This window comes from Dipodomys merriami, unplaced genomic scaffold (assembly GCF_024711535.1).
Source record: "Dipodomys merriami isolate MVZ:Mamm:240054 unplaced genomic scaffold, mDipMer1.0.p SCAF_5, whole genome shotgun sequence".
Lineage (NCBI taxonomy): Eukaryota > Metazoa > Chordata > Mammalia > Rodentia > Heteromyidae > Dipodomys > Dipodomys merriami.
This window is the reverse complement of record NW_027206068.1, coordinates 52,242,903-52,270,597: the sequence shown is the minus strand read 5'-3', so window position 1 is coordinate 52,270,597 and position 27,695 is coordinate 52,242,903. Positions and strand designations below refer to the sequence as shown.

General features: G+C 38.3%; 1 protein-coding gene across 2 annotated transcripts in view; it reads left to right on the top strand.

Annotated features, from left to right (window-relative positions):
- Nucleotides 1–27,005, top strand: part of Cttnbp2 (cortactin binding protein 2) — a 121,713-nt gene extending 94,708 nt beyond the window's left edge. For both annotated transcript variants that reach the window (XM_069996627.1, XM_069996628.1), the window contains exons 13-23: nucleotides 5,916–6,002; nucleotides 6,085–6,184; nucleotides 7,578–7,730; nucleotides 7,887–8,074; nucleotides 9,072–9,250; nucleotides 13,156–13,361; nucleotides 13,700–13,876; nucleotides 16,568–16,631; nucleotides 17,805–17,892; nucleotides 19,396–19,497; nucleotides 25,978–27,005. In XM_069996627.1, the coding sequence (XP_069852728.1) occupies nucleotides 5,916–6,002; nucleotides 6,085–6,184; nucleotides 7,578–7,730; nucleotides 7,887–8,074; nucleotides 9,072–9,250; nucleotides 13,156–13,361; nucleotides 13,700–13,876; nucleotides 16,568–16,631; nucleotides 17,805–17,892; nucleotides 19,396–19,497; nucleotides 25,978–26,223 (1,590 nt within the window). In that variant the 3' untranslated portion in view covers nucleotides 26,224–27,005. The remainder of the gene's footprint in view (nucleotides 1–5,915; nucleotides 6,003–6,084; nucleotides 6,185–7,577; nucleotides 7,731–7,886; nucleotides 8,075–9,071; nucleotides 9,251–13,155; nucleotides 13,362–13,699; nucleotides 13,877–16,567; nucleotides 16,632–17,804; nucleotides 17,893–19,395; nucleotides 19,498–25,977) is intronic.
- Nucleotides 27,006–27,695: the final 690 nt, after the last annotated feature.

The following is a 27,695-nucleotide window of genomic DNA, read 5'->3' as shown; positions in this document are numbered from 1 at the left end:
CCAGCTCATCTCCCTTGGACTAGAATTTGGACAAATCCAGAGCATTACAAACACACCCATTTGTTGGGCAACCATGTACCCTACTAACACACTAATGGGGAGAAGGATAATATAATTATGAAAAGAAAATAGCAAATTCTAGGTGCAAAAGGGATCAATGAACACTTTGCATGCAATAAATATTTCCTACATTCCAAGCAGTTATGTGTCTTGTTTTTTGTTTGTTTTCAAAACATCCCTATGAGGTAGTTAATTTCATCCACTTTTTTTTAATGAGGAAACTAAAGTAGAGAGAAGCAACATGACTTACTCAAAGCCACACACTTAGTAAGTGAAGAAGCAAGAGTTATGTGGGTACTCGAGATACTGTGCTTTTGTGTATGAGCTTTATAAAATGATCAAATGGTACTGAGAAGAATGAAGCAGAGGTAGAACTGAGACCCTGGAGCAGTCCATCTCCCTGCCTCTTCCTGCTCCCAGACGTCTCAGTTGCTGCAGGCGTAAGGCGCACAAGGAAAGCACTAATGGTATAACATAACTGAACAGTTGATTTTGCTGACTGTTTAGACAGCTTTAAAAAATGAGTTGAACTATGACTCTTTATACAAGTTGTTGAAGAGTGAATCGATGTTTTTGTGTTCATTCTTGATGAAAAGAACTATTCTGAGCCATTCCATTGATCTAGTTGACCTCAAAGTTGGACTGGCCTTTTGTACAAGCAGCCTTGGTAGCCTGTATAGTTTCCAAAGTATCCCCTCTAGGAGGTGGTGGTCTTCACAGTCTGATATTTCCTCCATTTATTTTTTTTCTTTGCTATTTGTTCCTCTTTCCTCTAAGCACCGAAGTATACCTGAAGGAAATAGCTCATTCCTTTGCTTATGTGAAGGTTGAAGGTGTGACCAACTGATTTTCATGAATATGAGAGCCAAGCTTCCTTTTCTTTCTTTCCCCTGCCCAACACTATATGCCAAGCAAGATTCTGGCTTAATGGCTTTGCATTTATTGGTTAAATGATGACATTGTCAACAAAATTATAACAATTTTAAAGATAGTGACTGTATATTATAATATTTCATTCCATTAAGTAGAATACATGCACTAGTGAGCAGTGTGGGAGAGTTGGTTCTATAGGCAAAGTAGGGCTGAAGAAAACAAAAACAAGGACTAGAAGTGAATGGGTTGTTTTCTCTGTAAGGCAGGACAAGGAGACTATAGAAGAATAACTGGTCGTTTAAGGTCAGGATACTTTTCTATAAGGATTAAACAGAGGGCACTTTTATCATGCTGACTGAAAGTGCCCCATTTGGGAAACTTGGCTGTCATCTCTTGATTTCTCATGAGATCAGATAGCTTAGTTTTGGTTTAACAAAGTAGAATTTTAGTGTAGGTGACCTCAGTTTGAGTTGTCATCTGGTTTTTCAGGCCCAATTCAGGAGCCTGGTCCCCAAACATGACCTCTGTAATTTTTATTTAATAGATGATTAGAGCAGACAACAGTATCAAAACTGCACATTGCAAAGTGAATCCCTGCCCTAAAGAACAACAAGAAAAATCTGTCACAAAAGAAAAAACAAACCTCAACATCAGCATCCACTGGTGAACCTAAAATGAAATCTTCAGTGAATTCTTAAATAATGCAAGTAGTTGTGTTGTATGTAGCATATATCAGATATCCTTAATACATGTCCATCCTGATTATTTGATCACTGGTTTCATTACCAATGATCAAAATAAATTAACACTGTTTTTTTGTTCGATTCTCAACTTAGTGATTATACACAAAGGACTTTTAAAACCTAGGAGGCTCATACCTGTAATTTCAGCTAAGTGGGAAGTAGTGATGGGGAAGATCTTAGATCAAAGCTAACTTAGCCAAAAATTTAGCAAGATCCTATATTATTTGATAAGCTAGCATGTTGGGCATGCCTATCCCATCTATACTGAAAGCCTTAAGTAGAGATATGTACTGTCATACTTGGGTATTTTTGGCCATTGACCTATAGCATTCCATCTCTTCATGAGGATCTTTCTTTGAACTGATACTGGCTTTTATATTTTCCATAACTCCTTGTATGAATCGTAAATTTCTTTTGAATTCTCTTTTCTCCTTTATATGTAGTCCATGGAGACCTCAGGAAATGATTAAAACTCTAACATGAAAAACTCGAGGTTTTTTTTTTTAAATTCCAAATGCTAGATGTTTAAAATTCTTGATCATTCATACATGCTAATGAACACATTCCATTAGAAGTCTTTTTTCATTTCAGTTATTACAGATGTCTTGTTATTTTTTGCTGTCTCATCAAATAATGTATAGTGATATTAACACTCAAATTCTGAACAAAAAATACAATTGCTGAGAGTAATTGTTGAGACTACTGCAAACAATAGATATTATTTGGATGAACTTTATGTGACTGAATTGACAGTAACTGCCACTATGGCTCTAAAATGATAAATACAAGTCCTTTAAAAGTGTCAGAAGAGTTGGAATATAATTTCTAACTATAAAATACATGACTGACAGCTACCCCAATTTTTATAGACTCAGTAGAGCCTTTATCTTTCATCATCTTTTGAATTTAGTATCTCAGCACAATCTGGCCGAAAACTGTCTCAGGGGAGTGGAAGCTTTCCCATGACAAGTGGCACACCAAACAAAGTTGAGATTTATTTCTTTAAAATTCTAGAAACCCCCAAACACATTACAAACTGCCACATGGGCAGTAGTGGAGACCACAGCCCCTCTACTAAGCTCTGTTCTGCAGAGAAGCATTGTGGAGGATAAAAAGGAAAGGGTGGATGGTCCATTGTTGAGGTCACTTGTTTCCAGAATCCCTATGCCTCACAAAGCTCTAATTGACATGTGATGGGCTTCCTGAATAGGCTGTGAAGACAGAATAAAAGGGATTGGAACCAATTGTGCTAACAAGGCCAGTGTCCCTTCACTAATAAGCAAAAATGTCACACTTACAGAGTAGGTAATTCTGGTAACTAGAAAACTTTCAAAGTTGAACTTTTTTATTTTATTTTAAAGAATAGACTTCCTTCAAATACAATTAAAACCTTTCCAACCACACTTCAGAAATCTGCCTGCTTCTATCTTTTGTGCCCTCTGGTGGAAGTATGGAGCATTAATGCAACAGAGAAATATAATTCAAGCAATTCTTTGTGTGATGCAATTGAATAAAAATTAAAAGTTAGTAATAGATAAAACAAAGAAATCACTAATGGAGTATGTACATTAGAATATATGTCATGGTAAATCTATGCATTTGTTTTTCTCTTTGCCTATGTAATTCCCTAATGTATTTATATTCTGACATAGTCCACAAAGAACATTAAGAGATGGAGACAACAGGGTTGGGAAGTTAGCTCAGTGCTAAAGCGCTTGCCTTGCATTCATAAGGCCCTGGGTTCGATTCCTCAGCATCACATAAGCTGAAAAAAGCCAGAAGTGGTACTGTGGTTTTAGTGGTAGTGCGCTAGCCTTGACCTGAAGAGCTGAGGGACAGCACCCAGGCCCAGAGTTCACTCCCCACGATGGCAAAAAATAAAAGAGAGAGAGATGGACACAACAAAGGACTTTTCTGCTAGTGAATGGCCTTTGCAATCAAATTGTAAATTAAATGTTTTCTCTCTTGTGTTTTCTGAGAACAAATAAGATGTTGAAATCAAAGGCAACTTATCTGTGAAGTTGGGACTCTGGCTGTTATGTGATTTCATGGAAGTGTGGGCTGTTTGATAGAATCGCTGTAATAAACAGAGCACTCTTGTTTTCAGAAATGAAACGAGATTCAATTGCAATGATGGTTGAAAAATCTCAGGGGTAGCATATTCAGTAAATCCTGAAAATCTGTATCCTGTTTCATTGTGCTAAAATTGCTACCCAGTAATTCACAGCAATTGGGATTAATTTGGATAGCTTGAGAGTTTTTGTTTTAAATTTGCACCTGGCTATCAATAGCTAATGCGCAATTTCCCACTATAAAGTTCTTTTGAAAACTGTCAAAACCTCACAATAGCAGAGAAAAAAAAAGAATCAAGTTCTTCTCTTGGCAAGAAAATGTTTCTGTTACCTTTAGAACCACTAGTACCTCAGAAAAGAGCCCCTAGTACCACATTATTGAGAGTTTTTCTTGTGACTTTTAGTACACTGACATTCCTTGAGCAGTTAGTCTTTTATTGAAGGCATGTAAGTCATAGAATAGTACTTTATTTCAGAGAGAAAAAAAACAGTAGCTTTTAGGCTCTTAGAGCCTAAAAAGCTAGTTCTAAGATTATAACCAAAAAGCCTCTTTAAAGATATTTCCCTTCTTGTCTCACAGTTGGATACCTGCTGGTCAAACATGGCTTTCTTCTGGCTTCCTATAGTTCCTACATTTATGTTTAGGTCTTAGCGGCCAAAGTTCAATACATAAAAGTCTCCAAGTAAAGGAGTTCTTCCTACCAACTGCTTTTCCTCAAGCTTTCATTGTATATCCCAGAATCTTTCCCTTCTTGCATGGATGGACCCAGCAATGTATTTACAAATTTAATGTATTTTCAAAGAAGTACATACCTCCTTGTCCTGGATCTCAATAGGACAACTTCCTCCAAGCACAGTACAGCAACAGCAGTACAAAGACACACAAACATGGTTTTTTATTATCCATTTCATTTAGAGAATGGATCTTTCCATGCTTCATATCTAAGTCCAGGCAACTCAGTGTAATCGGCTGTACTTGTTAGGTTGGAACTGTACATGTCAGGGTCTTTCTCTGCAAGACCTTTCCAAAAGAAAGTTGCTACTGAGTTTGTGTGCTGGGAATGGAGGCTCAGCCCTGGAGTGACAGAAATGGGAAGCTTCCCTCCTCTTTCCATCTTGCTATAGACACTGTTGTTTCTGCCATGTTAAATGATAATAATTGGCTTTCTATTGAAGAGCAAGCTATGACTCTACATGTTCTCACACACTATATCCCTAAACAACATTAAGGTTGAAAATTTCCTAAAGACATCCAGACAGGAAGATTCCTTTTACAAAGTGACCCGTCTCCACCTAGATTTCTTTCTTTCTTTTCTTTTTTTTTTTTTGGGGGGGGGGGAAGGGGTCCGGTCATGGTGCCTGAACTCTGAGCCTGGGCACTGTTCCTCAGCTCTTCAGCTCAAGGATAGTGCTCTACCACTTGAGCCACAGTGCCACTTCCGGCTTTATTCTTTTTGCTTATGTGTTGCTAAGGAATCGAACCCAGGACCTCATGCATGCAAGATGAGTGCTCTTACCAGTGAGCCACCTTCCCAGCCCTCCTCCTAGATTTCTTGAAACACTGGATTCTAGGGTGGAATAATATGTAAAATTGATCCAAGAGTTTTGAATTTGTCAAAATATCCTTTATCTATACACAAAGATACTTCCTGGAACAAAATAGTCTCACCTATCAGACATCAACCTGTCCACTATGCAAAGTAAGAACTGTAAAGAAACAGTATTGACAGTGGTTGTTTCTGGATGTTACACTACCAGGGACTTGTATTCTACTTCTTTTTACTTCTTCGTACTTTTCAAAATTTCTTCGATGAAACGCACTGCCATCACAACAATTACAAAACAAAGTAGGCACTGGGAAATAAAAGTAAAAAGCATCTGGAAGAGACAAAATACAGCTACCATGCTGAACCTCCTATGGAAAAGAACTGGAATCACTGTGTGTATGGTTATAATGTATCAGTTCTCCGTAAGAATGATTTTCTCATGTTTCATACTAAATGAAAGACTTCAAACACCTAATGCATAAAGCTAATCTCTCATATTCTGTTTTTTGATCTTTTGGAAATCTGGGAACAATTAGAAGATAATTCCACCCTAGTGTACAACTTTTTTCTCTTGAAAACATAGTATCTTTGCCTGAAGTCTCTTCTTGGTTTGCCAACAGGTCGAGCAATATCATAATGTCATTTTCCATGGCCCAGAAGGAAGCTTGCAAGACTACATAGCATATCAGCTTGCACTCTGCATGAAGGTATTTATTGCTTTCAGACCATCTCCTTTCCTTTGCAAACTAGAAATCATGTAGAACTAAGTCCTCTGTTTTCTGACCACAGCATAGACAAATGGCTGCAGGATTTGCTTGTGAAATAGTAAGAGCAGAAGTGGATGCTGGTTTCTCCAAGGAGCAGCTCATAGATCTGTTCATCAGTAGCGGTAAGATCACTCCAGTGAACTGAATTTGATTACTCAACGACATGCCCTTCTGTGATATCATTGAAAGAAAATACGTGTCATTTTATGGGATTATGCTTGAGTCAGATGAATTTCTCAGTTATTCTAGTAGCCATGAGATGAAAATTGAGAACACAAGTTACACTTGAAAAAACCAATTGCTATACTACATCATTTGCATTTTCTTCCCCCCCCCATCTTTTGTATAAACTCTTTAAGTGTCAAGAGCACTTTGTAGCCTGAACCAGTGGAGATGTACCTCACCAACGGAGAGGTAATGGTAAGAGTTCACCCTGGTAGGGCTACATATTGCATCTTTCATGTTTTCCAGAACTACTGGTACATGATTACAACCAATTGAAGTTTGTTTTTCAAAAATTCCCTACAACTGATGCAGACCTTATGGTTGCACCTGCCATGAATTGCTTTCTTCCCCCTCAGCATTGATATGAATTGATGGTTAGTACATCACATGTATCATTTAATTAATTTCCACAACAGCTTTATGCAAGTAGGTATCATTGTTCTTATTTCAGAGGTGAAGACCTGGGCACAGAGGGCTTCCCTGATTTACCACGACTGTTATATAGCAGGAGAAAAAGAATTAAACATGTTTATTAATATAATTTATCCAGGAGTTCGCTATCTTAGGTCCCAAAGCCTGATTTTTTTTAAGCTTTACCACAAGTGGAGTTGGCATAAGCCCCATGGAATAAGCATCACTAAGCACTGTGTGCAACACAGAACTGAAATGGGCCAGATTTCAGTGTATAAGAGCTTAAGCTGCAGAGAGAACTAGGGAAGGTAAGGGAGGCAGTTTCAAGATTGGAGGATGAGTTGAGACATTGAAATTCTCTTTCAAGTAAAGGGTAGGAATTCTTATCATCTTTGGAACATAGTATGGAGGCTAGAGGAACTGTAAACCAGATTTAGAAAATAGAAATTATCTGCAGGTCCTCAGATCTCAGCCTCCAGAGTAGGTAGAATTATAGGCATGAGCCACCAGCATCCAGCCATGATTTTCTTCTTAATACGTTGTATGTGACAGTATTCTGTCATAAATGTATTATTAGTTAGAGTTGTAATTACTTCACTTTCATATCTCCTAGACAAATACGTTCCTGTTTATTTGCCTATTGCATTGTCAATGGATGTTCTGTCTGGGATCAGTTAGGGAATTCGAGGTGACAGACCATTGTATCTTTAACTGTATTAGGAGATGTGCAACAGTCTGCCAGTCTTTACTCGTTCCAGGCAATTTCACAGCATATCCACCATACCATGCCTAACACTTTGTGTGTTCTTTTGATTTTTTTTGCCAGTTTACATAAGTTTTTGTAAAAATTCTTAACCTTAATTTCCTTTCTGACCACAGCTTGTCTGATCCCAGTGAAACAATCTCCTGTCAAGAAGAAAATCATCATCATTTTAGAGAATTTAGAAAAATCTTCATTATCTGAGTTATTGGGGGACTTTCTGGCACCTCTTGAAAACCGCAGCACCGAAAGCCCGTGTGCTTTTCAGAAAGGTAAAGACAGTGGAGAAAGCAGATGGAGAAGCTTCTCTCTGTGCTACATTCTCATCTGTGCCCCAGAGTGGTTATACATGGTGTTGCTCTCTATTTAAATTGCATTTGTGCCACAATATTACTTACTGAGCGGGGACCACTGCCTTGTCATTTCAGGAAATGGAGCATCGGAATGTTACTACTTTCATGAGAACTGCTTTTTGTTGGGCACCATTGCCAAGGCTTGTCTGCAGGGCTCGGACCTGCTGGTGCAGCAGCATTTCCGCTGGGTTCAGCTGCGTTGGGACTGTGAGCCCATGCAAGGACTGCTGCACAGGTTCTTACGAAAGAAAGTGGTGACCAAGGTAACCAACAGAACCTTCAGCCTGTTGTCTGGAGAGCAGGGGAGGTTTGAGTGCTCTAGAATTCTAGGTTTCTATGACTATTCAAGGGTTCCATAAGACATGATGAATGTGGGACTCACAACAATTTCTAGGTGAGAACACTGTAAGTAGATCTTACTGTTATTGTCAGTAAGTAATATTAACATGTACAAGCCATCATAGCTTTTGAATGGTAGTTAAGTACAAGAAAAAGTGAATAGAATCTATTCTTGTTATTTACCGTTCCCAAGGAATCTAAAGCTCTAAATGCTTTAGAAAGTTAGCTAGGAAAATGAATCACTATCTTAAGGAAAGTTCACTTATTCCTTAAAATCTCTGGAGTAATATCCATCTCCTTGGGCAGTGATGCCCCATCTACTGTATTATAGCGTCCTGGTGATTTTGAAAAGTTAGAATTCTTTGTCTTTTTATTTTGCCTCAACAAGGAAAAAAATCTTCCTCTGCATAAAAGGGTGCTGGATTTGAAAGCAAGCACCGAATTTTTTTTATCTTTTGACAGGTGTTCATGAATACTAATAGTTTCTAGTGATTTTCCTCACAAAATAATCAGAAACATATTATTGAATCTCCTAAGTAATAATAATGTAATGCTGAAGGAATTTAACACATTAGCATTTAACTTAATAATCTAAAATTGGACCACTAGCTGAGTGCCAAGTAGGTTTAAAATAACAGACCCTGGCTAAGTTATTACTTCTCCGTATCTTTTTCTCCTGATAAATAAAATGGGGTAAAAATGCCTACCTCGGACATATGGTAATGATTAAGTGCAAAAAAGTTCTATCACATAAAACCAAGTACATACCCAACAGTATACTACTAAACTTCAAGTATCTCAAGTAGAGGTAAAAATCAGATTTGTGTTTAAAGTTTTAAGATTTTACATTTTTAACTTTGAAACCAAAAGGGAAGCTGCATTGTTCTAAGCCAAATCCCTGTGCTCCACTCCTGTCTCTAGTTCAGAGGTCAGCTTCCCTCACCCTGTGACCCTGTGTGCAAGATTGTCGACTGGGTTCTGTCTGTCTGGCGTCAGCTCAACTCCTGCCTGGCACGCTTGGGCACATCGGAAGCACTCCTGGGACCAAAGTACTTCCTGTCTTGTCCTGTAGTTCCAGGACATGCTCAAGCAACAGTGAAGTAAGTGCCGCTTTCTGGTCTTTGCACATTTGGGATGTTTGAGAGTGGAGAATTGGAGCAGACTGCCTGTGACATCTCATGTCATTAGTACTGGATGCTGGCCTCCACTCCTGCTATCCTGGAGGCTGACCAGGACATGTCAGTTATATACTTACATCCAAAGCCAGGTATTTTTGCTAATAGCCACGTAGCAGTGTTTCCTGTGTTTAAAACAAACAAACAAACAAAAGCAGTAATGGATAGCTTTCTGTGCAGTCTTTTTGCAAAATCCCACAAGAGAATTTGCATTATTTTATGCCCATCATCCCCCTCATCCATTACCACAGCCCCCTCCCCCAAATAAAAACAGCATTCAACTGAAAAACTGAAAATTTTCATCCTCTATTGGTCCTGAGGTACTATGTTTTCCTTTGAAGTTAGTTGTGAGATAAAGCTAGTGAATTCAAACAATCAGTAAGAATTGGAAAGGAGATAAAGTTGTTGCCAATCCAGTTTAATAAAGATCCTAAAATTAACTACTGAATCAGCTTCTGCACTTTCTGGCACCCTGGCAGAAATACATTTTGGAAAGATGCATATGATCTGTCTTCACTATGGTAAGAAAAACCAACAGTAAATTTAAGAGGAAGGAAAAGCTATTTTATGAAATAGAAACAGCATTTTTTTGTGTGACAGTACTGGAACTTGAACTTAAGATTAGGAGCTGTCCCATATCCTTTTTGCTCAAATCTTAACAGAATTTCCTGCTCTGGCTGGATTTGAGCTGTGATCCTCAGATCTCAGCCTCCTGCCTAGGTAAGATCATAGGCATGAACCACTAGTACCCTGCAGAAATAGTACTTTCTTACCAAAACCCAGAAATACCTTTATTGATTTAATTACTGTTCTTTTTATCAGTGTTATAATTAAGTTTTCATTTTTTGTTTTTTTGCATCCAGAGTCTCAGGTTTCATAGAAACCAGTTTGAGCCTTTCCCATGTGGAATGGAGTCTTGGATAAGAATTTTGGAGGCTATGAGATTTTTGCCATTTGCTGACCAGTTGTCATCTATAGTTTGCAGTGCTGGGTTAAAAGCCAGAACTTTATCCAAGCACAGCATATATATATATATATATATATATATATATATATATATATATATATATGTATGTATATATTATATGTGAAGTATATATTTACAGCATATATATATATATGAAGTCTATATTTACATAGGCTTCTGTTAAGTCCTAAAGGAGACACCTAGGGGCTCAAGTAATCTGGGGTTCGCATCATAGTTATGAACACCCTACCTTAGTCTTCTACAGAGGAATGCTGGCTACTCTGTCCACTCTTTTTCCTGGAAAGAAACTTTACCATTATTTACCTGGTCTGGAAACAAATCCGTCCCCTTGCTTCTGAAGTAGACACTATCTCCTTTCCCAATATTTCACACAAAATGTGCAGAGCTATAATTTGGAGTCTGTATGGTATGTGGTAGTCTTATTTTGTTTCTTGAATTATTTCCCATTGGTCATTAACAGGGAAGCTTAAAATAGATTAATACTTTGGTAGTTTTTAACAACACTTCAAATGTTACACCTTTATCTAATAGCTCTGAAAACATTCCTATCTTGGGAAATGTGTTTTTGTTTCTGAAGTCTGTTTCTGAAGTCTTTAATCATATATATTAAAACTACTTCTTTTTGTGGTGCTGAGTATTGCACCCAGATCCTTATGCATTAAAGCTCTACCACCACCCTATTCCAATATTGTAATCAAGTATACTCTTTTCTTTTTTAATTGAAATTTTTATAAACAGTTGAGTATCATCTAGTATAGTTATTTACAAATTTATAGGCGAATTTTACCTTCCACATGAGGGAAATATGCAATCTTTGTTTCTCTGGGAATGACTTACTTAATATAATTTGTTCCAACTCTTTCCCTGTCTTTACTGTGCCATATCTTTTCTGCTCAAATCTCACAGAATTTCCTGCCCTGACTGGATTTGAGCTGTGATCCTCAGATCTCAGCCTCTTGCATAGATAAGAGTATAGGCATGAGTATATGGCACAGTATGATTCTTTCTAATGGAAGAGAAAATTCCATTGTGTATATTTACCACGTTTTCTTGATCATTTGTCCAATGAGGGACATCTGGGATGATTGCATACCTTGCTTATGATGAAATGTACTGTAAGGAACATGGTTATACTGACGGCTTTATTGTATCCTGGATAAATGCCCAGAAGCAGAATTGCTAGATCAGAGTGTAGCTCTATGTTCATTTTTTTAAGGAACTCCACACTGCTTTACAGAGTGGTTGAATAAGCATACATTACCACAAGCAGTGTATTAGGGTTCCCTTTTGGCCAAATCTTCACCACTATCTGTTATTTCTTTGTTTTTTTTTCTTTTGATAATGGATATTCTAACTGAGGTAAGGTTTAATCTAAGTGTTGAGATTTGCATCTTCTTTTTAGTCAGAGATGTTGAGCATTTCTTCATTTTCCTATAGGTCATTATTATTTCTTCTTCTAAGAAGACTCTTTTTAGCCCATTAGCTTATTTATTAATTATGTTGTTGGTTCTTTGAGAATTTAATATTTTTAAGTTCTCTGTGTATTCTGGATATTAGGCCATTGTCTAAGGTATAGTTGGAAAAAAATCTTCTGTAGGCTGCCTTTTTAGCTTGTTGGGGAGGCCTTTTGCCATGCAGAAACATTAGTTTAGTAAATTCCATTTCTCCCATTTTGCATTTTTGTGCTTCTAAGAATGTTTTTATGTTTTTACCTGTGCCAGAGTCCTAATGTCTCTCTTACTTCTTTTTGTAATAGTCTCATGGCTTGAGATTTTGATCCATTTTGATTTGATGCTGATACAAGTTAATAGATAAGGATGTAGTTTCAGTTTTTGCATGTGTATATTGTTTTCCCAGCACCATTTGTTGAAGAGGCTTATCCAGCCTATATTTTTTGGCTCCCTTATCAAATTATAGATGGCAATTGGCCTGTGGATTTCTTTCTGGGTCTTCAATTCTGTTCCATTGGTCTTGGTCCTGTTTTGTGCCAGTACTGTAGCTCTGTAGAAGGGTTTGAAGTTTGATCTTCGTATACCTTCAGCACTACTTTTGCTGTTCATGATTGCTTTTGTGATTCAGGGACATAAGAACTTTTTTTTATTGTTTTCTCTCTCATTGAAGAATGGTCATTGCATGTAGATATCTTTGGGCAGTACTGCCATGTTCAAGATACTAATTCTGCCAATCCAGAAAATGGAAGGTCTTTCCACTTCCTTAAGTCTTCCTCAGTTTCCTTTTTCAAATTTCCATAGTTTCCACTGTAGAGGTCCTCCATAAAAGTATGATCTTTTCTTAAAGGAACTTTAATTGTCATTGAGTGTTCCAAATTTGTGTTACAATCCCATGGATTTCAGTTGCTAATTCAGTGCACCTTAAGCAATAGTCTGATCCCCTTTTGCAGAGTTGAACTTATTCCTACACACGTGAGCCTTGCCTTGGGACAGATTTAATTTGCCAGATATATAACTTAACTTCAGAAATAATAAATGACACGCATGTGTCTTCCTAAAGAAATGAGATAAATGTGGATTTATGGAAATCTTACTTTTTTCTAGACTCCTGTCTTTTATTTATTTACCTTTCTTTCCATATTTGTAATTATGTATTTATTTGTTCTGGAAATATTTATAAGCATTGATTCCATAGTCAAGAGAGATACACAAACCATTAGCTTCATTTGAAATAATATTGATCTTGAGACAGATTCAAACTTGAAGTAGCCTACTTAAAAAAAAATACACACACACACTTTGCCCTTGGTCTTCAGACTTGTCACTTTGTAGAGTTATGTCGCATTCCTAAGAGGCCTGCTCCTGATGGTGAATTGCCCCTCTCTTGCAAGGTGGATGTCTAAGCTGTGGAATGCTGTGATTGCACCCAGAGTTCAGGAAGCAATACTGTCGAGAGCCTGTGTGAAGAGACAGCCTGGTCCTGTGCAGGCAGCTGATAAAAAGCACCCTAGCCAAGGCCAGCAGGCCGTGGTTAAAGCCGCACTCAGCATCTTGCTCAATAAAGCTGTTCTGCATGGCTGTCCCCTCCCAAGAGCAGGTACGTGGGTTCATGCATGAAGAGAGGAATTCACACCCTTATGTAACACTCCATGGAATTTGTTCTTAGGGAGTTCTCTTGCATCTCTAGAGAAATTAATGAACATTTCACAACATTGTTCCAGAACTCACTCTCAGCTTTTCATTACTGACTCATGTTTGGATTCTGACCTCTACATAAGGTTTACACCAGTTCACGAAACCACAGCCTGGATATCAAGCTTTTATTTATTTATATTTTAATTCATTTCTCTGCAAAGTGGAAATGTATTTCTCCCAAGTCTATGAAGCAGCATTAATCTCTCCATTCTGGGTAAAATGTGATCTGTGTTGTTTCAGAGCTAGAGCAGCATACAGCTGACTTCAAAGGAGGAAATTTCCCTTTATCCATTGTTTCAAGTTACAGCAAAAAGAAAGGAGAGAGCGGGGCTTGGAGAAAGGTGAACACCAGCCCTCGCAAGAAGCCAGGCCGTTTTCCTTCACCTACCTGGAGCAAGCCGGACCTGAGCCAGGAAGGTAAAGGGATGGGTGCTCCAATCCAATTTCTGAATGTAGGTGGGCTTTTATTTTTATCACTAAAAAACAAGGAGTTGTTCAATGCATGTTTTTATGGAATAAACAAACTCTGATATTCCCAAATAATGTTTATATATTTTTCCAAAAATGCTTAGGAGCCCTTGATCTAAAAACATACTATTTTCATACTAGACTTCCAAAATTAAGTTTATCTTTGCCTTGTTTTCTAAATTAACTTTTTTAAGTTTTTTATGTCCATGATCAAATTTATGGAGTTAAATTGTTGTGCCTTGGCATACATAGTTCACTCCTTATACATTATTCCAAAGCGTTTTATTTTTTATTTTTGTCTGATACCAATAAAAAAAGACCTTTATCATTGAATCAGCACAAAGGACGCCTACAAGAGGTATTCCTTAAGATGCAGGCTACTGTAGAAGCTCATAAAGTTTAGCATAGACATAGCCCATTCTCTTTTTACCTGAAGCAGGAAGGCCAATGATTTTGAATCTCTAGCTTCCTAGGGTAGGGCCAAGCTTAGCTGCTTAGCTAGTAAGTAAAGGGAAGTAAATAGTTTTTGATTCCAGACAATGTGGGGAAAAAGTATGGGTAGAGAAACTAGTACAGCCATGGTCTTTAGTGAGCAGTTTTTAATAAGGTTATATTGGATTCAATTCCCTTTACAAAAACTGTTTTTTTAACCTTTTCAAGAACTTTTTTTTTGTGAGAATACTGTACAGAGGAGTTACAATTACATGGGCAAGATAACGAGTACATTTCTTATCAAGCATTGTTGCCTCTTCTTTGTTTCCCCTTCCCATCCCTTCCCATACTCCCCCTACCTCCCCCACCAAAGTTATAAAGTTTGTTTTTCGACATAACGACTTGTACATCTCATTGTTGCAATGGGCCCACCTGTATACCACCTGTTTTTTCCTCCCCCCCCCTCAAATTATACCAACATCAAATACAGTGAAAGCATGGTTATACCGCGGGGGAGGGACATATAAAGCAACAAAGAAATCATCTTATAAATGTGTTAGAAACAATGGCATGAAAGGAAAAAAAACAAAAAAAATTGAATACTTATCTTGGGGTTCATTCCCCTAACATCAACTTATCTGACCTTTTCTGCTTGACTCAGACATATACTAGTTACTGCAAATAAGGGAAACAATGGGACCTGTGTTTCTTTGGGCCTGTATTACTTCACTTAATATAATTTTTCCATGTCTTTCCATTTCCTAAGGAATGGAATGCTGAGGATTATAATGCTGAGGATTAAACCCAAGACCTAGAGCAGCCTCGGCAAGCACTGTACCACTGAGCTACTTCTCAAACCTGAAACCATTCTTTGGGGGAAATTTGTACCAGCCACATTAATACAGTTTTAGAATTCGCTCAGAAGTAATTGAATGTTTATTGTGTTCTTCAAGTTTGAAGTATGTATTATAGAAACATTTTTTGAGTCAGTGGCTTAACAAGGTTTCTTGTGCCTTTTTGAGTATAAGCTAGTGACAAATATCTGGTGTATGGACTAATATACACACACCTGTGTACCTGGTTGAGTACATATAAATGATGTATATCAATATACTTGTTAAACTATATTGCCTGATATTTCCTATCTCCTTTTTCTTAAGTGGATCACAATTTGCAGTTTGAAAAATTTTGATATAATTTCTGTGGCCCCTTAATACTGTTCATATTCTCTCTCTCTCTCTCTCTCTCTCTCTCTCTCTCTCTCTCTCTCTCTCTCTCTCTCTCTCTCTCTCTCTCTCTCTCTCTCTCTCTCTCTCTCTCTCCACCTCCCTCCCTCCATCCACCCTCTCTTTTTTCTTTATTTTTCCAGTACTGGGTTTAAACTAGAGCATCATACTTGTGCTTAGCCAGCATTCTACTATTTCAAGCACACTTCCAGCCAACCTTTGCATACTGTATTTTAGAGATGGAGTCTTGTTGATTTTTCTTCCCAGGCTGGCTTTGAGTCACAGTTCTCTGGACATCAGTCTCCTGAGTAGTTACAAGTCGTTATGTGGAAAAATGAACTTTACAACTTTGGTCGGGGGGGGGGAGGGTTGGAGGGAAGGAGGATAGGAAGGGATGGGAAGGGGAAACAAAGGAGGAGGCTACAATGCTTGATAAGAAATGTACTCATTATCTTGCCCATGTAACCCCTCTGTACAGTATTTTCACAATAAAAAAGATCATAAACATAGCCACAAACACCTAACATATTTCATATTTAACAGGTCCATACCTCAAAAACTATACTTGATTACAGAGCAAGTGATGTTGGGAGGCAAGAAAGGTAGAAAAAGAGATGTTTAGGGCATCAAAAGTCAGGCACTAAATTCCTTTTGAGGTATTTTGAGAATAAAGACCTAAATAAATAGGTCAACTATTGAGAAGAGGAATCATTGGTAGAAGTAAAAGGTTAGGGCTCCAAGATTAACCTTACACAGTGTTATTTTCCTGAGTTCATCATAAATGTACATAAGGAAGTTAATCCCTGTCCTAACTGTACCAGTGTTAGATTCTTGCTAGAGCCATGGTCCTGAGAAACACCTTATCAAGTAGATGTTAATTCAAGAACAGCATAAAAGTATTGCAGTGTTGAATCTTTAAAATACATAGTTTAACATGCACCATGACAGTGATCCGTTTTATTGAAAAGTCTGTTTTTAACAGGTATTAAAAATAAGACCACACCACAGCTGAATTGCAACCGGAACACTTCTCTGTCAAAGCAAAAGTAAGTTCCTCTTTTTAAATTTAATTTACAACAAACAGTAAAGATAAATCAAATGACTTACTATGTCAAACATTTCATATTTTTCTTACATTTGTTTATGCCTTATTATGTTGTTAAGACTTTTTTTAAAAAGCACAATTTGAGATCTGAAGGATGATTTGGTTATTCATATAGTATAAATGTTTGGGCACTGCCAATTTGTTCCATAGTAGCCTCATGCATCCTATAACCCATCATTTGGCCAGTAACATTTATATCCCCTTTCCCTGGTGTTGAGCATTACAGAAGAGGGGAAGGGAAGAAGAAAAGGGGGGTGAGGGATAAAGGAAACTTCATGAATGTTACTTTCTGCCAGGTTCACTGATCAATCTGTTGCATACCATAGCCTAGATAATTTCTAAAATAACCTTAAGATATACAGGTAAAGATTCTCCATGGAGAAATGAACCTAGGTAAAAAGAACAATCTGACCTATGGCCATAAGCTAATAATAGGATACATCTAAGTTTGAAATTGGCACAGTGTTCCATGTGCTTTATGTCTGTTTTATCTGGCTTGAGACAAAGAAAAAAGAAGGGAGGAGAAAGGAATTTCAAGTAATATATGTCCAAATAAATTTCTCTATGGAATAAAATTTTATCCAGTCAGAATTTTCAGTGGGATTTAGCAAAATCCTGGGGTGATTTATTAATAATGTTCTCATTTCTTGGTGTGAACTAGGTTGCTTTATTAAATGACATTTATGAAATACTTGAAAACAGTATTAAAAATTTTTACCCTGTCTCATACCAAATGCAAAGAAGGGGAAAAGTATAGCTGTCTAGATTTCCATCTTGGAAATGGGATTGTTACTCTCCCTTTAAAAACTCTTTTCTGGGGCTGGGAAGGTGGCTTAGTGGTAGAGCGCTTGCCTTGCATGCACGAGGCCCTAGGTTCGATTCCTCAGCACCATATAAGCAAAAAGAACAAAGCCAGAAGCAGCACTGTGGCTCAAGTGGTAGAGCACTAGCCTTAAACTGAAGAGCTGAGGAACAGCACCCAGGCCCAGAGTTCAGGCCCCACGACTGGACCCAGAAAAATAAAATAAATAAATAAATAAATAAAAACTCTTTTCTGAACTTTGTGTTGGACTGAAGAGCATGATCACTCATTGTTATTGATTTTGTATGACAGATTCTCTCTGGGTTCAGATGATGAAGCAGATCTTGTCAAGGAACTTCAGAGTATGTGCTCCAGCAAATCGGAATCTGACATAAGCAAGGTGAGCCGGACGCATGGTGAACACAGTATCTCACTTCACCCCACACAGACCTAACATTTATGTAGGTGATGACACTTCAGGTCTTTCTTCTGAAAGAGCTGAAGTTAAAATTGTGTGTTGATTGCATCAGCACACCACACTGACATATTTGGACAGCCTTCTTTCTTTGTTTATGTGGTGCTGGGATGGGACTTGGGGTCTTACGTATGCTAGGCAAGTATTCTATCACTGAATGCTACCCAGTCCTTGTTTTGTTGGTTGTTTTGTGTGTTGTTGTTGTTGGTTGTGGGGCTTGAACTCTGGGCCTGTGTGCTGTTCCCTCAGCTCTTCAGCTCAAAGAAGGCACTCTACCACTTGAGCCACAGCACCACTTCTGGTTTTCTGGTGGTTTATTGGAGATAAGAGTCTCATGGACTTTCCTGCCCATGCTCTTTTTGAACCACAATCCTCAGATCTCAGCCTCCTGAGATGCTAGGATTACAGGTGTGAGCCACCGGCACCTGGCTTTGTTTTGTTTTTGAGACAGAGGTCTTGGTATGTAGCTCAGGCTATCCTTGAATTCCTGATCCTCCATCCTATCCATGGTTTCCCATAGTAGCTTTTAGTAGAAGGCTAAAGTTGAGTTTCCTCACACTCTACCCCTTGAGCCACAATGTTTACTGTGAGTAATTGGAGATAAGTCTCACAGACTTTACTGTCCAAGCTGGCTACAAACTGTGATCCTCCGATCTCAGTCTCCTGAGTAGCTAGGGTTACAGGTGTGAGCCACCAGTGCCCGGCACCTCACACTTTCCTTATTCTTAGCTTTGGCATGTGAACTATCAGCACAAGAGAACTGTAGCCAGCTTTGTGCCAGCTCAGGTTATAGACTGAGCGACAACACCTTTCTCTATAAATAAGAAAAAGAATGAGCCTGTATAATGCACATTGTCATGGTGTTTAAGCTGTGAAATTTGAGATCCAAATATGGAAACCAGTGACCCAAAATCTCAAAAGAAAACATTAATAGCATCAAGTTTAACCTGTTTCAGCACTCAGCTATCTACAGCAAGTTTGACCAGACTTTCTTAAACCTGGGAGGGATATAGAGAGATAGTCACAGCCTGCACAGGTTCCCCTGAAAGATTGTTAGACCCAAATACTTAGAGTCACTAAAACAAAGTAGAATTGACCACTTGCTTTAACCTTTCTGCAAGTGAACTGAAATTCTTAGAAGAGAAAAAGTAATGATTAAAATTTTGCACATTGTATATCCTAGCTTTACTTGCCAAGTAACTTATTATTTTTGTTCCTGGATAGTTCTTTTGTTGTTTTTTAGACTTTTTAAAAAATATACTCTCTTCCCTTATTTGTAAGGCAAGAAAAGACTTCAAGTCTCTCCTGTGAGCAGTGCAGGTTTGGGCAGTTTACACTTTGCTTTGTGGGTTTTCCACTCTAGCTGTGTTCTGAGTGTGGTGCAATATAGTTCCATAGACCCAACATGGTACATTGTATATTTTCCAGATTGCTGATTCTAGGGATGACTTAAGGAGTTTTGACAAATCAGCAAACAGTCCTGCGTTTTCAGCACCTGTTAATAATCCAAGCACGCCAGTGTCACAAAAGGTAAGTGTCCTTTTGTGTCTTTTTCTCCAAAATGGGACAAAGAAGGTTGGTTATAAAATTAATATCACAAATCTTTCAGTAGGAAACATGAAGGTTTTTGCTTTGTTTTGAGGGTGACTTCTTTGGTGGCAGTAGGGTTTGAAATCAGGGCCTTGCACTTTCTAAGCAGGTGCTCTTCCTCTGAGCCAGGCCGGCAGCTCTCTTGTGCACTGATTATTATGAGATAGGGTCTTGCTGCTTTTTTTTGGCCAGGCAGGTACTTGAATGCCAGTTCACCTCTTCTACACTTCCTCTCATAGCTGAGATGACAGACATAAGCCACCATGCCCAGCTTATTCATAGAGATGGAATATTGTGGAATTTACTTCCCGATCCTAACCTCCCATGTGACAGGCATGTGCGACTGTTCCTGGCTATTGGTAGAGAGGAGGTCTCCCACCTGCGTGCCCAAACTGCACTCAGATTGCTCTCATCCTGATACCAGCTTTCCAAGTAACTAGGATTACAGATGTGAACCACTGGTGCCCAGCAAATTGCAAAATGATTTTTGAACCACATCAATGAAATCCATGAGAAATAAAGCTAAGATTGCTCATTAATAAGGATTAGAAAGATTGTTATTTAGATAACATTGAAATAATGAAATATATGTTTTTTTCTTTCTGTTTAATGGATTTGTTTTCTATGTAATAATTTAATTTTATTTCAAACTTGGGGATGTCTTTTGGGGAGGTCTCTCTTTGCTTTGATTCTTACATGCCCAAAAGACAAATAGTATTAAATCCTTTCATCTTAGTTTAAAATATTTTTTGGAATTTCTAAGATAGAGTGAACTTTGAAAGATTCATAGCAGAAGGCTTGAATAATAATAACATGTTGCATATAAATTGAAATCACCTCTTTTTTATCCTGAATATCCTAAACTCCCAGAATGTGTGATACAACTCAGTGAAAGACTTTGTTTTAAAGACAAATCAGAAAGGCAAGCAGGAGAGCCAAGAGTCGAGCAGATTCTATTAACCTTCAAAATTGCTTTCATGTCTGCAGCACTGGAGCATTGTCAATTGGTTAATAAATGGCAAGAGACGGCATGGCATGGTGTTCCCGAGGGAACAAAAAGAGTGATATGGCTTCTCACTGCCCATTATTCGGTGAGGATGCAGATTTTAAAGAGGCTCTTGGTGATATGTGATTTGTTCACCAAGCCGTGTCGGTTACCCTGCACATCCTGTGCTCATTCACTCCCGTGGCATCTTCCAAAGACGTGTGCACATGGTGTGAGGCAGTGGGGTGGAAGGAGCAGGATTATAAAGTAATCATGGTGTGACTATTAAATTATTCATCTCTATCTCCCCGCACCTGCTATCTTGATGCTCATTAGACTTCAGTTTGAGTCAATTATGTGTGAAACCGTGGGAACTGAGCACGTTGAAGGAAGAAAGCGATAGGAGGGATTTTTTAGGGCTAAGGTCTCTAATCAAACTCGTAACATGGTGAGCAGTGAAGAAAGCCATGACTTCCAGGCTCATTGTATGATGTTTCCCTTCACCGTCCCAAACTGGGGAGAAATTAGAAACACATCACAATGTAAAGAACACTAAAGGAAGAATAACCTCCAGAAAGTGACCTGCAGTCATCACTGAACATTTTTGTCCGAAAATGCTTTTCTCAGAGGCTGGCCCTTTGCCATCTTTAAAGCTTCAGTTCTCATGTATATATGGGTTACCTGCTCTGGGCTTTGGTTGATTAGCAACCAGAGCACAATGTGTTGGTCCCCTAGAACCATTTTCTTGTGGAAGCAGAGATCTGGGAATTGAGGACAAATGAGCTTTAAAGACAAAGTTCCCTTTGTGTTATCTGGACTCTTAAAAGCTATGGTTGTTCAAAGGAGCAGGTTGAGATGGGTGTTAGTTAGGACAGCCACCCACTTACCCCCTTTCTACCAAGTGAAGATGTTTTCCTCAGGACCTGCCAGTAGAGGGCAAAGTACTACTTATTTACAGGCTTGCTTTCTGCAAGCCATCAGGCTCTCTCCTTTTCTATCCTCCTGATAACTCAACTAGCATTTCTTGGTTCCATGCCCAGTTTCTTTTGATTTCAGGAAATAACCTTTTTATAGGTAAGAGCACTCTTGTTATTTGAAATAACCTTACCCTTCACAGCTAGAAGGCCAGAATGCCTTCCTCAGATAGGGTCAGCAGCCATCACTCTCCTCCCTCTCCATGACCATCCTCTTCATCCAGTGTGACTCTTGACTGCCTTAACTGTGAGAGACTATAATTGAGTCTATTAACACAGAGCATAGTAGTCAACTTGTTTAATAAATGCTTTCGTCTTATGTACATGAAAATGGATATCTTAAATTAAAGCCAAAGGTTTTAATTTTATTGTTAAGGTGATTTTTTTTAAAAACTCCAATGCCTGGACCCTGCCCACTAGAGATTTTGATGTGATTGGTCTGAGGTGTAACCTGGACCTAGGGCTTCCCTTTAACCTCTGCCCTTTCCCCTGTTATTTTTCTCTTTTTCTTTTGTTCTCTTCTTTCTCTTCTTTTTTAGGAGAAGCCAAGCTTGTTAGGACAGTATTAAAGGAGCTCTTGCTGTTATGCCTGTATGAACTGGCGACAGGTTTTTATGGGGTTAGTGGTTAATTTGTTGATTGGCTGTCTCCCTTTTGTGAGTCCTGTTTACAGGTTTTCTCTTCCACGTAGACTATGGTTTGAACTTTGAGTGCATGGGAGCAACTTGAGCACTCAGTTTTTACATCTGCATTCCATCTGGCCCATTTCCCAATCTTGGCTCATTTTTGCATTCCATTTGGCCCATTTCCTGTTCTTGGCTTACCTTCACATTCCACCTGGTCCTTCATGTTTCTCTGTCCACAATATGCCCATAAAATAAAGCTTTCTACACATACACCCCCCCACACACATAAATAAGCACACACATAATATGTCCATGCACCCACCCCACAAAAGAACAAAACCAATTTAAGTATGAATGGGGTGAACATGTGATCTTCTTGTAACTGTTTCAAGCCAGGTAGGGTTGTAGTGATGTCACTGCTTATGCACTTGGGGCTCTGACAAAGGATTATGGACCCTGACTATTTCAAAGTTCCTTGGTGATGATGCACAGCCAGGAATTTGGGACCCCCTATGAAATGAAGCTGTAATCTGTCAACCACCTTATTTCCGAGCCCCTTTCTTTCTTTCCAAATGTGTCCTTAGAGCAGTGGATACATAACTTTCTACACAATGTTTCACATGTCATATACTCTTCCCACAGCACTTTGTGCACTTTCTCACTGCTATCTTTTCATCATTCCTTGACTCCGGCACTCAATCTCCCCTTCACCTGTATAAGGATGGATCACTGTACCTATTTTCTTTTTTTCCTATCCCATCTAGAGAGATAATAGCATTCAGTATTGAATAAGTAAATTGCTGTAATTTAACAATAATTCTACAAGGCTAAATAATGAAAGACTATTTTAGGGCAGTGCCTTTCTGTATAGTTTTCCTTTGCATCTAACGTACATGACAACATTTTCAGTAAACGTATATACTTAATGCATGTTAGTGCCTAAGAAGCATTAAGCACCCTTGACTCTCTCTGTCTCTGGATCTTTGGGGAAGATGCCTGGAAGCCCGGGCTTGGCTGCCAGGAAGGGCCAGGACCATTTCTGTTTCATGCAGGACACTCGGCCCAGTACTTTATCTGTTCTTGTATGCTCAGCCTTGAATAGCTCTGGCCTGAGAGCTTACCCATGTTCTCATCCACCTCGTCACATTCTGTCCTCTCACACCTATAGAGGCCGACTCAACCCAGATATCCTAAAGGCTTACAAGGCCTTTAGGTAAGTTCCATTTTACAGACATAGAGTCATTTCTTACAAGGAAAAATGAAGTTGGATTGGTGCCTGTATGGTTTTCACAATTACATACTAGTATGTGACTCTTTAACCTTTTGACTTGCCACAAACAATACAGTTATCTCTCTCTTTCTTTCTGGCAACTTGAAAGGATTAGCTTCATTAAAACAAAAGAAGAATATGCTTACTGAGTGTCATTTTCCACTTCACCCTTTTACCTACCATAAAATACAAATGGAGGTGACAAGGATCCATAGGTATTTATGTATCCTTTTTTCTTCTGCTTCCTTGAATGTAGTCAGTTGCAGCATAATATAGCTGTTTTGTGATTCTCTATAGAAGCAACTTTTGTCCAAACCATACTTTTACAGCTTGGCCTTCTTTCTTTCCTTTTCCCTGCAAATCGGTTTGCTCTGGATCCCATATCCATCCCTCTTTATTTTTAACTCATTATAAACTTGATGTTTGGGGAAAATAAGAGTGATCCATTTTCTAGACAAAAGGTATTTTTAGAGTTGTCCAGCTATCCGACCAATTTAGGATTATAACTGATTCTAAAGATCTGGAGCCAGTAGATTTTTTTAGTGATTTAGGGATGCTTTCATGGACACCTGCTGAGTTTCAAAGAATTATTTAAATAATTATTAAATGCTTAGTGGACTTTAATAGATAGAAATGGAGGGAGAGGGGAGTTTAGAGCTTAGTGACAGGCCTAGGAGTTTGAGCCTTCGTTAGATAGCAAGGTCGTAAATCATACCTTTCTTCACTGTTCACACCATACAGCCATAATTCTCTGCTCATTTTTTCAGGCAACATTGGGTCAGGTAGACAGAGAGAGAGGCAGTTGTTAAAGATGATTGAGGTTTCCTGCTCAACTGAGAGAACAGGATTGACCAGTAATGAGCCAAGAGGAAGGCTCAGTGAAATTGATAAAGTATATACTGGAAATGGGGATGAATTATGTTGACTAGTGGGTAGAAATCCAGTTCTCAAGCTCCAAGATTAACAATGGCTACAGGTAGAATTCTGGGAACCTTTTGATGTTGATAGTTGAGACACAGAATGAGTAAGAGAAAGATGACCACTTGTATGAACAGAGAGGGCTGAGAACTGTGCTCTCTATCTATTTAGTCAATTGAGCAAATGCATGATGGAGTTAAGGTTGGGGTTCTCAGTTATGGCTGTATGTCAGACTCATATAACATGACCATGCCACATATAGACCAGTTAAACCTAAATGTTTGTGGATATGCCAGTCTTCCATTCCCAGTTGACTCTGTGGTCAATATTAAGGTCATCAGATTTCAGAGTCCTGGAAGAATGCAGCTAACAATTTCCATGAAAAGTCATATTAAGGATTTTGCCCATTGCATTATTTGGTACTGTTTGGTTGTATTCATTTTTACTAGCCAAAATGGAAAATAATCAACACCTCAGAGTAAACAGAGCAGTTCACTGAGGAGGCCTCTTAACCCATTTGCAGACCATCATGCAATATAGAGCAAAACACTGTGAGTCTGAGTGGGGAAATCTGAGTTTTTGTCCCAGTGAGTGGGGAAATCTGAGTTTTTGTCCCAGTTTCCTCTCTCTGACTAGGGTAAGAGGACTAAATCATCTTACCTCTCCAGTTCTCAGATTCCTCTGAGCAGAAGTGGGAGCGATTGTGATCCAGAGGATAGTGAAACACTCAATAAGATTAAAATGATAGTATGTAATTTCCCACTATGGAAACTTTGGAGTCATAGAGTTGCTAGGTAGGAGCCTTTCTTCACTAGCATGTAAGCTCCAGTAGGGTAGGGAAGTATCTTTCAAGTTTTCCACTAGAACATACTTACCTTGTTCAAAATACTCAGAAAGTATTGTTGAAATGCAGAAAAGTGACTGGTCCAAGTTAACTTGATGAACTGCCTAGAGATGGTTGGCGTGTTAGCTTCTGTCACTATAACAAATAGTCAAGAGAAACTCTTTGAAAGGAAGAATGATTGAAGTCATGGTTTCAGTTCACAGTTGGCTAGCTCTGTTGTTTCTGGGCCCATGGTTAAGGCACAGCATCATGGTGGAAAGGCAGCCTAGAATTGAGCTGCTCATCTCATTTATGGTAGTCTCCAAGATAGAGCCTCCAATTAACACACCCAGTGACCTAATTTCTCTAACAAGGCCCTCCCTTAAAAGATGCCATCACATGAAATTGTGACTCTCTCAGTGAAATGATGAGGTCAGAGCCCTTCATGATGCAGTTACTTCTCCCTGATTGGATCCACCAACTAAAGACAAAGCCTTCCACACGTGACTCTGTTGAGGGGGAGTCTTCATATGCAAATACTAATACATCAAATTTAGTAATTCCCTCAATCCTAGTTTTTTGCAATGTTTTTGTGGGTAAAGGGATTCTAAATTCATTAACACTTGATTCACCACCATCTTTATTCAGGAGACTCAGGAAAATCAAGCAGTAGATTGACTGGAATTTGTTACTTTTTTCTTTAATTCTTCCTGAATAAAATGTCTGTATAGGAGAAACTCCCATGTTTGCTCAGAGAAAGAATGAGGACTGATCATAGGAACTGAGAGCAGTAGTGAATATATTCGCTTTCTCTTCTCCTACAGGAGGCAAGTCCTCGCAGCAGCCATCAAACTACCGAATGCAGCAACAGTAAATCAAAGACTGAGTTGGGTGTCTCGAGAGTTAAATCTTTTCTTCCTGTTCCTAGAAGTAAAATTGCCCAGTGTTCCCAGAACACTAAAAGAAGCAGCAGCAGCAGTAATACAAGGCAACTAGAAATCAACAACAATTCCAAAGAAGAGAATTGGAACCTACACAAACATGAACCAGTAGAAAAACCTAACAAATAGGCCTGCCTACAAGATTCTCACTAGTAACTTCTCTGTATATTTTACACAGAAACCAAGGGCAACAAAGTGTAAATACCTTCAAATGAATAAAATGTTTTCACTGTAATATAAAGTATGAGTGCGGGACCACTATTCAAACTTTTGTAAAGAATGTATTTATAACCCAACATTTTTTTTAATTCTATAGGACTGAACTTAAAAGTTATGGCAACTTTTTAAGTAGTTTTATAATAGAAACATTGTAATAGTTTTAAGCTAATATGTTCAGGGGTATTAAAATATAACCATCTGTGTACTGTATATCACTATGTGTACATATGTACATATGTATGTATATTTAAGGAAGTCCACAAATCATATTACATACATGTTATAAAATGGGTAAAACATTGGCTTAGATAACACATACCACCTATAATGGTGGTCTTCATTTTATGTTCCCCCGATGGGGAATGACTAGAATGGGGCAATAACCAATCATTTCTAAACTTTTTTTTCATTAAAAGCCATATTAAATATTTTGCCTGTTATATTCTAGTTTTACATTTTGGATCTTTTAGTAGTTACATTGCCATTTGGTTGCATTTGTGTGTGTGTGTGTGTGTGTGTGTGTGTGTGTGTGTGTGTGCGCGTGTGCGTGTGCTTATGGATTTGCATTATGACTTGTAAAATAAGAAATTATAATGCAATAAAAGTGTTATCTTTCTTACAGAAGTTTTGCATCTCCATGCATATTAAAAATTACCTGCATAAAGACTTCAATAAATTCAGAGTTAACTCCCTCTTCATTGTTATTTCCAGTGGTACCACTTCTAGTAAAATTGGCATTTTCTGGAAGTGTTTATTCTAAACCTAATGATGAAATCACTTATTCAACACAATTAAGATTCTTTGGCATCACATGAACTTACTGGGTTAGTAAAATAATTTTATTCTACTTTGTATGTCTCTTAGTAGTTCATCTATATAATAGATAATTTCTATCCTCCCCACCGCTATATTCCAGATAGTCTCATAAAACTTTGTGCTTATTAGAAATGTTTTCTTTTTCAGAAGTTTTTAGATAATGAAATTAAAAAAAAAAAGACAACCAGGTGCCAGTGGCTCACACCTGTAATCTTAGTACTCAGGAGAGTACTAGGAATACTAGAGTACTAGAGTACTCAGATTCAGAGGTCTAAGGTTTGAAATCAGTACTGAAAGAAATATTTACTATGTTCCATATCCAAAACCTCCAGTAAGAAACAGAGCTAGAGCTATGGCACTGGCCAAGAAAGGCAGCAGAATAAATGCAAGAACATGAGTTCAACCCCCTGTATCACTAAAAGAAAAGGACTTAAGTGATGCTCCAGCAATAAAACACCCATCTTTTCCATAAATATCAAAAGAATAAGGAGCTTTTTGTAGTCTGTGGGTATTTAAAGCTCTTAGGGGGCAAGGTACATACTGAATGAAACCACAAAAATTTCTGC